The sequence below is a fragment of the Myripristis murdjan genome, chromosome 20 (assembly GCF_902150065.1).
Source record: "Myripristis murdjan chromosome 20, fMyrMur1.1, whole genome shotgun sequence".
In the NCBI taxonomy this organism is placed as follows: domain Eukaryota; kingdom Metazoa; phylum Chordata; class Actinopteri; order Holocentriformes; family Holocentridae; genus Myripristis; species Myripristis murdjan.
In genome coordinates, this window is record NC_043999.1 from 11,238,557 (window position 1) to 11,249,800 (window position 11,244).

The 11,244-nt window shown below is 42.1% G+C and overlaps 1 protein-coding gene across 2 annotated transcripts; it reads left to right on the forward strand.

Moving 5' to 3' along the window:
- Positions 1 to 392: 392 nt before the first annotated feature.
- Positions 393 to 10,982, forward strand: LOC115378833 (zinc transporter ZIP12-like). Of its 2 annotated transcripts, XM_030079358.1 has the most exons (13): positions 393 to 560; positions 1,595 to 1,897; positions 3,245 to 3,577; positions 3,697 to 3,904; positions 4,357 to 4,520; positions 4,664 to 4,835; positions 5,386 to 5,558; positions 5,687 to 5,842; positions 6,152 to 6,232; positions 8,740 to 8,812; positions 8,993 to 9,151; positions 9,301 to 9,488; positions 9,574 to 10,982. In XM_030079358.1, the coding sequence occupies exons 2-13, from the start codon at positions 1,646 to 1,648 to the stop codon at positions 9,700 to 9,702; spliced, it is 2,088 nt and encodes a 695-aa protein (XP_029935218.1). In that variant the 5' UTR covers positions 393 to 560; positions 1,595 to 1,645; the 3' UTR covers positions 9,703 to 10,982. The 2 variants fall into 2 exon arrangements, with proteins under 2 accessions (XP_029935218.1, XP_029935217.1); XM_030079357.1 differs by lacking the exon at positions 393 to 560 and having other exon boundaries at positions 1,390 to 1,897.
- The last annotated feature ends 262 nt before the right edge of the window (positions 10,983 to 11,244 follow it).

The following is an 11,244-nucleotide window of genomic DNA, read 5'->3' on the forward strand; positions in this document are numbered from 1 at the left end:
TATCATTATAAAATCAATACTTTGTTGTCGTTTTTTGGCTGCTGGTCAGACACTATACACTTCATCATTAATTGATTAACCAAACACATAATCAATGGATTAATCGACAATGAAAATAATCATTACTTGCAGCTCTAATAGGAATGCAGTTACATTAAGTTAATTTCATATTCAGCTATGACAAATATGAAATATGAGTTACTTAGTGATGCTGCTCCTGTTTCCATATCAAAGGGAGCAGAGGGGGTCAAATATGTACAAGTTCAAAATAAAGCGACAGTCGTTCAACTTGATCACCTCCACCCCCAACAAGCTTGTACACTCCCAGCAGCCTCATTGTTGAAAATGAGGCAGCATTCTCCATGGCAACTGCAGCCCTATAAGGCTGTCGCAGCTAATCCTCAGGAGCTTACACAATTCTTACTTCTCATAAGAGGGTTTTACCAATAGCACCAATGCCCAGGAATTCTCCCCAAACGAGCACCGAATCTCCTGTCTTCCCTACCAGAGGAGGAAAACAGACCTAGTTTCAGCAGCTGAGAGGCGGAGAGGGAAGAACGGTAGGCCTGGTTCATCTGACATGCTTTTTTCCATCTATTCTATTCTATCTCACGTATTGCAGTAGCTGTTAGAATGTTTATTTTTTTATTTATTTTTTTAATTTTTTTTCAAAAAGTGCACAGTTTGGTCTTGTTGCTGCGCCGGTTTGACATGCAGGGTGCACAGTGTGGGAGGATGCTGGAGAGTGTTGCGAGAAAGCAGATGTAGCGTTGGCATGTGTGCTCCTGTGCTGTGTGTTTGATGACTCAGAGATCATACAGAATCTGCAAACCCTCCGTCTGAAAGCCACCAGTGTTTTATGGGGCTTCTGGGGCTCACAGTCAACATACTGCCCTCTCTCACATCAGGTTATGTCTAGGTCGGGGACTACCGATGCTGTTTAACAAGGGAACTGACTCACCGTTTGGACACTTATAGAAATGTACAGTTTAAAAAACATTATTGCATTTAAATAAAAAAGACGCAGTATTAATGCCAAGCACTCCTTCAGTAAATACTCCTAGTAACCTCTGAGATCTGGACCAGTGTTTTGTTTTAGATGTGGATCCAGGAGTTTAAAAGTCTGTCTGTCTGACCTGAATCTTATAGTCAACAATGTGTTTTCCCAAACAATGTATTATCATATTTTGTACCTGCTTCTTATTCAAATCTCTGCTTACTGTAGGTTTTCTAACCAATTATTCCCTCTACAATCTGCTGCTCCCCCTTCATGCCCCCTTTTCCCTGCCCCTGCGCTCTCTCACTTGCTTGCACTAATCCTTTTGTTGTGGACTGAGGGGCCCAGGCTTTGGCTGACCATTCGGCACTATAAGGGCTGCTCCAGCTGAAGGGTGCCCACCAAGCCCTCCTGCTGTCCTCCACTACAGTAGATTAGGCGGGCCTATTATTAACGCTTCCCTCAGCAAGAACACATCCGCTCCTCTTCTTTAGGAACTTTCCCTTCTCTTCTCCTCATCCTCCTTAATTCACAGTGAATTCTCTCTCTCTATTTGCTTGTTTTCTCTCCTGCCTCGTCTCTTTACTGTCTGTCTAGCCCTGATCCAGTCCGGGGAGTGCGAGGGAGTTGGAGGGCCTAGGTAGGAACATGTGGCTCAGGGGCAATGCGTTCCCTTTGTTGCTGCTGCTGCTGCATCTTTGCCAGCTGGGGAGGGCAGTGGAGGTGAAAGGGCAGGAGAGGGGGTATCTGCAGCAGGCTCTCAGGGCTTTGGGCCTGCCTCTGGGGACAGACGCCCAGCCTCAGCTCCACAGGAACCACACTGGTGTGCTGCTCACTGCGCTCCTCCACGCAGTGCGCTGCGCAGAGCGGATTGGCACACCTCAGGATGTCTGCGACAGGGTAAGGCCTCCACATCTCTGTATGTTACCACACAGGTCGAGCTATCATCAACCCTCTAATGAGCCAAATACATACCAAGTTCATGTGCAAATGTATATTCAGTAGGCTGTAATGATTCATTTATTCCACTGATCAATTATTGCACTAAATTCTACTGACTGAACTGATTTAACATAAATAATGTTCAGTTACTTCTGTTTGATATTGTTTTTTCTGATTTTGGAAAAAAATGATAGTTTTACATTATCACAGATGTTTATGGAAATCAAATTTTGGCTGAATCAAATTGTTGACTAAAGTCACAGTTTACAAACTCACATCAAACTGAATCATGGCAAAAAGGAAGAATTGCTTTTCAAATTGAATCACCAACAAGTGAATCATGGATTTCTCTTAAGACGATGATTCACACCCTTAGTATCCAGTGACATCAAGGAAAAGGTAGAGGAAATGTGGTGTAATACATTTTAGGTTCTGAAATTATGTTTTTCACAGTGAGACTCTGTTTCCTGTACCTACAGCAGCATAGTAGACTCATTTTACATATTTGTCTCATTTGTGCCTGGTTATTCCAACAACCTTGTTATGGCTGGAATGTGAGTTGGTGTGGAGGCTTAAGGCCTTGACCTCTATGGGGCATTCATGCTGAGTGGCTTTAGACATCCCTCAATTTGACATAACAACCTCCAAAGAGTTGAATGGAGTTAGAGGCATTTGGCTTTTGTGTGTTTGTGCAGGTGGGCTGAGAGTGGAATTACGTGTGTGTGTGTGTGTGTGTGTGTGTGTGTGTGTGTGTGTGTGTGTGTGTGTGTGTCCAGTACTATACCTTAAAGCAGCTCTCATCTGACTTGAGATTTGGGAATTCAGAGAGAAACTTTTACAGGCATTTAGTGTGTGTTCATTGAATAGTGCACTCTCTCACAAGAAATAGTGCTTCACCCACTCTCTCAACCTTGCACGGTTTTGTGTGTGGGTCTAATTGGGCTTGTATTCAGCTCACCACAAGGCAACAACACAGCACAAAGCCAGTCCTTTTTCCAAGAAGCTCAGTGTGGCACAGTACAGTATGTGCATGAGGAAAATAACCCTTTTATCAAGCTAGGAAAGAGAGGCGAAATTTGTAAATAGTCTCTTGAACATCTGACCTTTTGCCCACCTCCTGTGTTGCTATGCAAATGTAAGGTCGCTCTCTCCTATGAGTCACTGCATACTCATATGCTAATCGCTTCTCATCATAATCCTGATTATGAGTGGTTTAGCCTTATTAAAAGTGATTTCCTGGTATATTTTGCAAGTTTCTGCCTAAAATTGCTCTACTGCTCCTGCCTGGCCTTGTTCTCGTTCCAGTGCTTGACACCAGATGTAGCGCTGTCTGTGCTGGAGGATGATGGGAAGGTTTTCCTCACGGAAGAGGACTATGAGCGGATCTCCACTGTTCTGCTGTACTACATCATCAACATGCAAGACTTGTGTGTGTCAAACGCTGCCTCCCCTTCCTCCTCCTTCTCCTCCTCCTCTTCATCCCTGAACTACGAGTTTTACCTTTTAGCCCTCAGCAACCTGCACCCAAACGAGGACAACCGCTTTCTGTCGTCCAATGAAACAGAGAGTATTCTGCAGCTCATCAACCAGCACTACACTCCTCCCAACCAAGACACCTCTTCCTCATCTCATCTACAAGTAAGGGACTTGCTATGAGACACGATTAAAACTACAATTTAATAAAACCCTTACAATCTATAGACAAAGTTTAGACGGAGTATAGCCCAAAGTACCTGGATATGATCATTTCCCCACAGTGTATTGATGCCACTCATCTCCTGGAGGACGTTAGTATAAAGGAAAGCACGGGAGCTGATGCGTCCTCTGTGTCCAGACTGGCAGCAGCCATCATCAGCCATATCCTGCAAGGCCACTGTTTCAGGAGGAGGAACCTACCCTCCCCTGACTTCTTCACTGATTATATCTTCCAATCCCTGAATTGCACCAGTAACCTCCAGATTATGGGTAAGATCATGCGTAGGATTATGATCATTTATCCCATCGCTAATATGTTTGGAATTACTACATCCCTTTATCCTGCCGTATTTATTTAGTGGTGCTGGCTAACTGCTGTTTTAGAGGTTTTCCCACCTGCCATTATTTTAATACTCTGAGAAAACACCGATTTTTTGTAATTTTTTGAAAATGGTCAAATTTATCATTGAGTATTGACACAACATATCGGCAGCCAGCAGCTACAATCAGAAAATCTCAGTGTCATTATCACCCATCAAAACCCCATATCTGTTGAACCCTAAATGACAAGTAATCTTCTTTGTGTTTTGATTTGTTTTCATTTTTATTTAAGCAGCATTGATTTTCCCTTTGTGTATCACTTCCTGAAGCACAAGTAGATAAACTCAGTGTAACGTGGATGAATCTGACCTGTTGCGCGGTGATACCATTTCCCTTCCTAGATTTAGAGGAGCTGCTTCATCAATTGGGAGTCGGAAGGGAAGGAGCTGCTCCCCCTCATGGCAGGGAGAGGCGGAGCATCACAGGGCGCGCTCAGACAGGTGCAGGCCACCACCTGGATGGCTGCATCAAAGAAAATGGGGGCAAAAGCAGAGATTGGGCACAGGTGAGGCTAAGACAAACATGTAAGTATTTGCACGAGACTTTGAATATTGGTAAGGTTACTGTATATGCTGATTTGGAACATTTATGAAATCTCATGTTTAACTTTAATAACTAGTATTTTTTTTTTCTTTTCACTCTGATCAGGTATGTTTTTCGGCCAATCAGCTGGTGGATATTTTTGCTCTGGATCCTCATTTGCCAATTTCCAAGGAGCACTTCAGACAAATTTGCCCAGCCATAATTCAGCAGTTGCTAGGCAATGCCTGTGAGTCCACGGAGCAAAAAACAAGAGGATCTCCACCCACTGCTCTTGAGAGTAAGACCTAATCACAGTTCCCCTAATAAATGGCTACAGTACAGCTGCAACCAAATCAGCCACTGTTGATTTTGTTTATTTTGAGGGATCTGGGGGACACTTTTCTCATACCATGTTTCATTTAGTGAAACTTGACTCACTTTACTATAATTAAAGGAAAGATCTATATAGATATAGATATAGATATAGATATAGATATAGATTTGTGCAGGAAACAAATTTCAAAAATTGGCTATGAAGAGTATACTGCAGGCTAAAAGCAAAAACAGACACTGGTGGTTAGCACAGGAAAAGGATGCCATGCAACAAAAGACAAAATAAAAGCCCTGTGTGTTCCTATATATTATGCAAATATAACAACATCAATGCAGCCCATTTGAGACTGAGCTTTAGGCTGGATAGATGACAAAAAGAGAAGAATAACTGTTGTTTTTGTCTCTTTTTTCCTTTTTCTTTTTGCCCTTTGTTGCCTACCAACTCATAATTTATACACTTCTTTTTTTGGAAAAGAGAAAAGGTGTTAAAACTAATTTCTCTCTCTTCTCTGCAGAGTACGGCTACAGCACGGCAGCTGTCATGCTCATCACGGTGGGCTCCATGCTGGGTATCTGCCTGATCTTCTTCAACTCCTGTCAGGAAACCTACACCCTCATCCTGCAGCTGTTTGTGGGCCTGGCAGTGGGCACCCTGTCAGGAGACGCCCTCCTGCACCTCATACCGCAGGTATAGGACACACAGTCACTGCGCCGCCTGCTGCATCAGTGGAAATCTGATTTTAAAAAAGATATAGAAAGATGGTGTGCTGGCTGGGAAGTAAATGTCTCATTTTCCCCTCTTTGTCTCCTCTGGAGATCCTTGGCCTCCACGATGCCAGTCACAGTCATGACGATGAGCACTTTACAGAGCGAAAGGAGTATCTGTGGAAGATTTTGGGCATGATCGCTGGGATCTACGGCTTTTTCCTCATTGAAAGAATCTTCTCCTTTGTGGTTCCATCTCACGGTCATGTAAGATATCACCTCTGTTTTTTGCAGCTTTTATCAGCTCAGCAATGTAACAAATGATACTGAACACAAAATATATACCCTGGAGTATCAAGTCAGGGCATATGGTTATTTGCACTGGACAACGTTGGAGGCTGAATTGCTTTATCTAGCCAGAAGTTGAACTCTAGTTTTCCATAGGCACGCCATTGTTTGTCATGACTGCGCGTATCTTCCTTGTGGCCCCAGCTGAACTTTTGCAGAGCAGAGTGTTGCACCAGGTGGCTTCTGGAGTGACAGTGGTCTGATAGGCTTGTTTTTATTGTACTGCAGGGTCACTCCAGCGACCTTCCTCTGGAGCTCAACTGCAACGGCCAATCACAGAGGGGCAAGTCGATCTCCACCATGCAGCTGGTGAGTCTCCTCGCAACCCACACTGTACCAACGTGATCTTTGATAGTGTTCTTGGCAGGAATTCCTGATGAACACTGCACTCTTAAAAAGGATGTTGCATTTTCAACACATTTATGTGTCTAGTGTAGAACAATACAATATCTGTTTAACTTTTCAACACGGCGTATGAGGAATGTCACAGTATGTATCCTCACTCACCAGACAGATTTTCAAAAACCCAGTGACCCCTGCTTAAATATCCTGAAAACACAAATATTTCCAAGCACTACTTTTTAGAGGACTTTAAACTGTAGCAGTGACTTGTATGTTTTATATCCATTAAAGGACTCGTTTTGTTAAAAGTTTTTCATTTTTTATGCCCAGTCAGCCCACTTATTACTATTATTAAAATGCCACATTTTTGTTAAAAAAGTAAAATTAATGTGAGTTTTCCTGAAGTAGACACAGGATTGAACCTAAAATCATACATCCTTGGGGCATCATTCATATACAGCAGAAGCTGAACTCAAAAAGGTTGCAGACCCATGACGTGTATAATCTGGCAGTACAGAAAGACATGAACTAAACGAGAAAAAGACACACACACTTGTCCTGAGTTTGCTGAGCACAATCTGTCAGTATCAAGGAGCCTGGTAATGGTCTGAAACTTTGGTAGGAAAGATGAAGATGTTCTGTACTGCAGCATGTTGGGATTTAAGTTAATTTTGAAGACAAAAAAAATCTCTCAACCTGGTGTACTGTTACACCATTGCTCTGCATCCTCCCACATTACAAAATCAGTGTTAAAGTATATTACAGTGGTTTTCATTATCACCTGAAGCAAAAAATGAGACTACGAGGGATGAGGAGTGGGAGGGAGCATGAAAGGCCAGTGTGTTATGATGATATGTGATGTGGATACTCACAGCCATGTATTATACATTAAAGATGGGAAAAGCAAAGCAAAAACCACCATGCAATTCAACCACGACTGTTGATGTGCTGCATTATTCAGTCCTGTTCAGTTTGATAATACAGTGCAGGGTTTTTTTTTTTAAATATTTTTCCATTGTGGTGTTTTCACCCTCATACATTGCTTCCATCGATGCAGAACCCCAAGCACCTTGTGTAAGACAAATGAAGTGTATGTGCTCACACACACACTCCATCATACACACACAAGTCAAACAAACATCAGTTAACATCCACATACCTTCCAACTGTAGTGGCCAAGTCAACAGAGAAATTAAATATTTGGTTCAGTCCCATCATTACAACACTGTGCCAACACAGCACTCTAGTGTTAACAGGTAAAGTCAATGTACTTTCACTCACTCAGTTTTGTACACCCCCATCCCACCCTCAGCAGAGGCTCTGTGCTAAAGGGGCACTGCAACAAGCCGAAGGGTAGCAGAAAACCAATGAAATTTTGCCAGTGAAAATTTGTGGCTACAGTGTCCCAGTGCTGTTGCTGCCTTCAACTGTTAAAAAGAAGAAGCAAAAGAAAAAATCTTAATTGTGCATGGGTGAATAACCTCGGGTTCCGAACACACTCAAGTATGGATTTCATAGCAACAGCTGTGGCCAATTTGTGACAGCCAAGGCCCCTCCAAACTGCCTAAACTACTTTTACCTGGTGGGAGTCTACTTTGCTTAAAACCTTGTTTGTGTGATTTTATGGCTGTGCCACAGTCCCCCCAGTAAGCTGAGAAGAGCATTATCGAAAAGGTTAAAAAAATATAGGCGAGGCAAAAATGGGGGAAACACGTCTTTGAAGAGACATCTGATTACATCATTGAAGTAGAGAAAGACGGACATTTTACTAACAGACGTGGAAAAATTGGAAAGAAAAGGTTATTAACTCCATTTTCACACTTTAACAGCTGATTGTATATCATTACATACATAGTTTCAAATTTCACATAAACGTTTTTTTTTTTTTTTGTACAGCTATTATATAACAGGAAATGAAGAGTGGTGTGGGAGGGAGTAAAGGAACAGGACATGTAGGCAGTGGGAGAACAGAACAAGAAGGGTTGAATCATTCAGAAAGCACTTTATGCTTGTGTTGAATCACGTACATATTGTCCAGTATATATACTTCAGAGAAATATTGAGGAATGAAGATAGGTCCTAAAATTTCATTAAGGTACAGCTACAGAAACCCAATGTGGAAAAAAAGCCTGTTTTCCTAAAAAATGAATTACAGATGGGGGTGAGTAGGAGGGTGGGGGTGTAATATTAATTAGGGTTGTCAACAGGGCATTTCTAATCTTTAATGTTTTGTTTTATTAGGCCTATGACGCCATCAGAGGAGCCAACAGTAAATCCAAGAGCTTTCCAGAGTGACCCACTTCCACAAAAAAGTGTTTTGGGCATATTTCTGTTGGGTTTCCACAGTACAAACACATTAGCTCAGGATGTTTTCATTGACTAGGTCCAAGGACGGCACTAAATTTCTCATATTTGGGTCACAGGTTCAAAGAGTTCAAGGATCCATCGTCTAAATAATTGCCTTTTACCTACAGGGGACTGTGGACGACTTGGACTGTACAGAAATATCTCCTGAGGAGCCAGACACGAGGGGCCCCTCACGTCAAAGTAAGCTAAATCGCTCCTTCACTGTGACCCACACAAATACCCCCCCCACACACACACAGCCCAGTGCTGTGTGGATGATGTACTTTGTAATTAGTCGCCTGGCATGAGATAGCAATTTCCACGGTCCAAGGATGAGCTTTCAAGACCGAGTCACGGCACAGAGTCCCTTTGTGTTCCCAGGACAAGGGGTTCCTCTGCTGGCGGTGATGGTAATTGTGGGAGACAGCCTTCATAACTTTGCTGATGGCCTGGTTGTGGGCGCTGCCTTCTCATCATCCGCAGAGACTGGCATGGCGACAACGGTGGCCATCCTGTGCCACGAAATCCCGCATGAGATGGGTGAGAGGTCACGGTGCAGAAGCTTGCTTTAGAAACTGTCTGGCTTGAAAAAAAAAAAAAAATGTAACTCGCCTTCGATAGTGTCTGAGGCCAAGAAACACCACGCTTGATCGACTGACCTAGTATCTTGTCTGCTTTCCTTCCCAAAGGAGACTTTGCCGTGTTGCTCAGCTCTGGACTCTCGGTGAAGACGGCCGTGCTAATGAACTTCCTCAGTGCTTTGACTGCCTTCATGGGCCTCTACATCGGACTGTTTGTTTCCACGGAGACAGAGGTGCAGCAGTGGATCTTCACTGTCACCGCTGGGATTTTCCTCTACCTCTCACTGGTGGAAATGGTAAAGGAGTTCAGAAATTCACTGTTATGACTTTGGACGAGTTTTTAAAATGGTTGATTAAGTCATTTTCTCTCTTCTTCATCAGCTGCCGGAGATGAGTCGAGTGAAGACAGACCGACCGTGCCTCATGTTGCTCCTGCAGAACCTCGGCCTCCTCATGGGCTGGGCTTGTCTTTTGCTCCTCGCCCTCTTTGAACATGAACTCAAGTTCTAAGCACAAACACACACACACACACACACATGCATGCATTAGGGATGGAACAGTTACTGGTTATAACTAATTCTAAAACATCCAATGGTCAGTTATACACATTTTCAAAAAGTCATGTTTTTGTGTTACATGCTGTGTAGCATCAACCAAAATCATTCTCCTTTGTCCAGGTTGCTAATAGCTTAATGTCGACAGAAGCTTTCAGTCACTACTGCCAACTCTTCAAACACAGCGGGTGTGTTCTGGCACCTGATGTGTCGTGTGTCTGAAGGCTTCGCTTGCCAACACACACGATGACACATTAGCTACATTAGCTACGTTTCAATATACCGTATTTCCTTCATTTAAATCCAGTTGTCACTGAAGTGGCTGTAAACCTGCTCTAGTTGGAGAGGCGCTATGGGTATGTCTTCTCAAGAGGAGCCCATTTGTATTTATGTAAATTGTACACTTACTTGTATGTACTTCATAGGCTGGCATGTGGCATTGGTTGTGTTATTATCTGAATGCAAACAGTACATAGTGCTGATGATTTAAGTTGTGATTTGCGATCCAAAACATGGTGAAATTATTTCAGTGTGCAGTAGTAGTTATTTAACTTTTTCAGCACATTTTAATTATACCGCAATAATACCAAAAACCATGATAAAATTGGTCACAGAAATTGTGATTTTGAATTTTCATGTCGGCCCATCTCCAGCGTGCACGCACACGTGGCACATCCAGTCCCACAGGGTTGAACGGAAACTGCTGATGGTACTTTTGCTTTCAAGTGCTTTGAAAATTTCATTGGCTCATTACTATCTCATGCTGTGCACAACTATTTACTTATGCAAGTATAGTGTGTGCAACAACAATGTTTTCACAAGTCAAAGACTGAGAGGAATATGGTAAGAATGATAAAGCTATATTTCATGACATCATAGTCTCAGAATTAGCTATATGAATCCTCTTTTTTTATAAGTGCTGATTTATTTTTGTACGGTAGGTTATCATATGGTACTGTGCCTGTTCAATGTTTGGCATACCTACATCTGGACACTGAATGTCTAGTTTACACTCTTGATGGTATCAGGTACAATTGTGCATTATTTGCTGTTCTGTGAAATATTTATGTTGCCTTTGACAATCAAATCATCTGATTTTGAAGTCATTTCTGTCCAGCAAAATATAAAGGATTGTCAATCTATGTCCTCTACATTGTATGTATTTTATTGCCAATATTACTGTCTCCAACTGATAGCAATGGATAGTATAAATAAATATGACCATTCAGTTTACAATAACTTGCTTAATTTGACATTACTTGACAAAAAAAAGAAAAAAAAAAAAAGAAAGAAAAATCTGGATTATCCCTTAAACATACCAAAGATGCCATATTATCATGCAGAGATGTGAAAAAAAAAAAAATCTAATGTTTTGATTTGTTGAGTTTAACAAATATTCAAAGCCTGAGTCGCTTGATGAGGTCACTAAAACTGTCTCACAAATACTCCAACTGCTCAGGTGTAAAGAAAGGACTTGTATATTTAGGTTTTTAATATT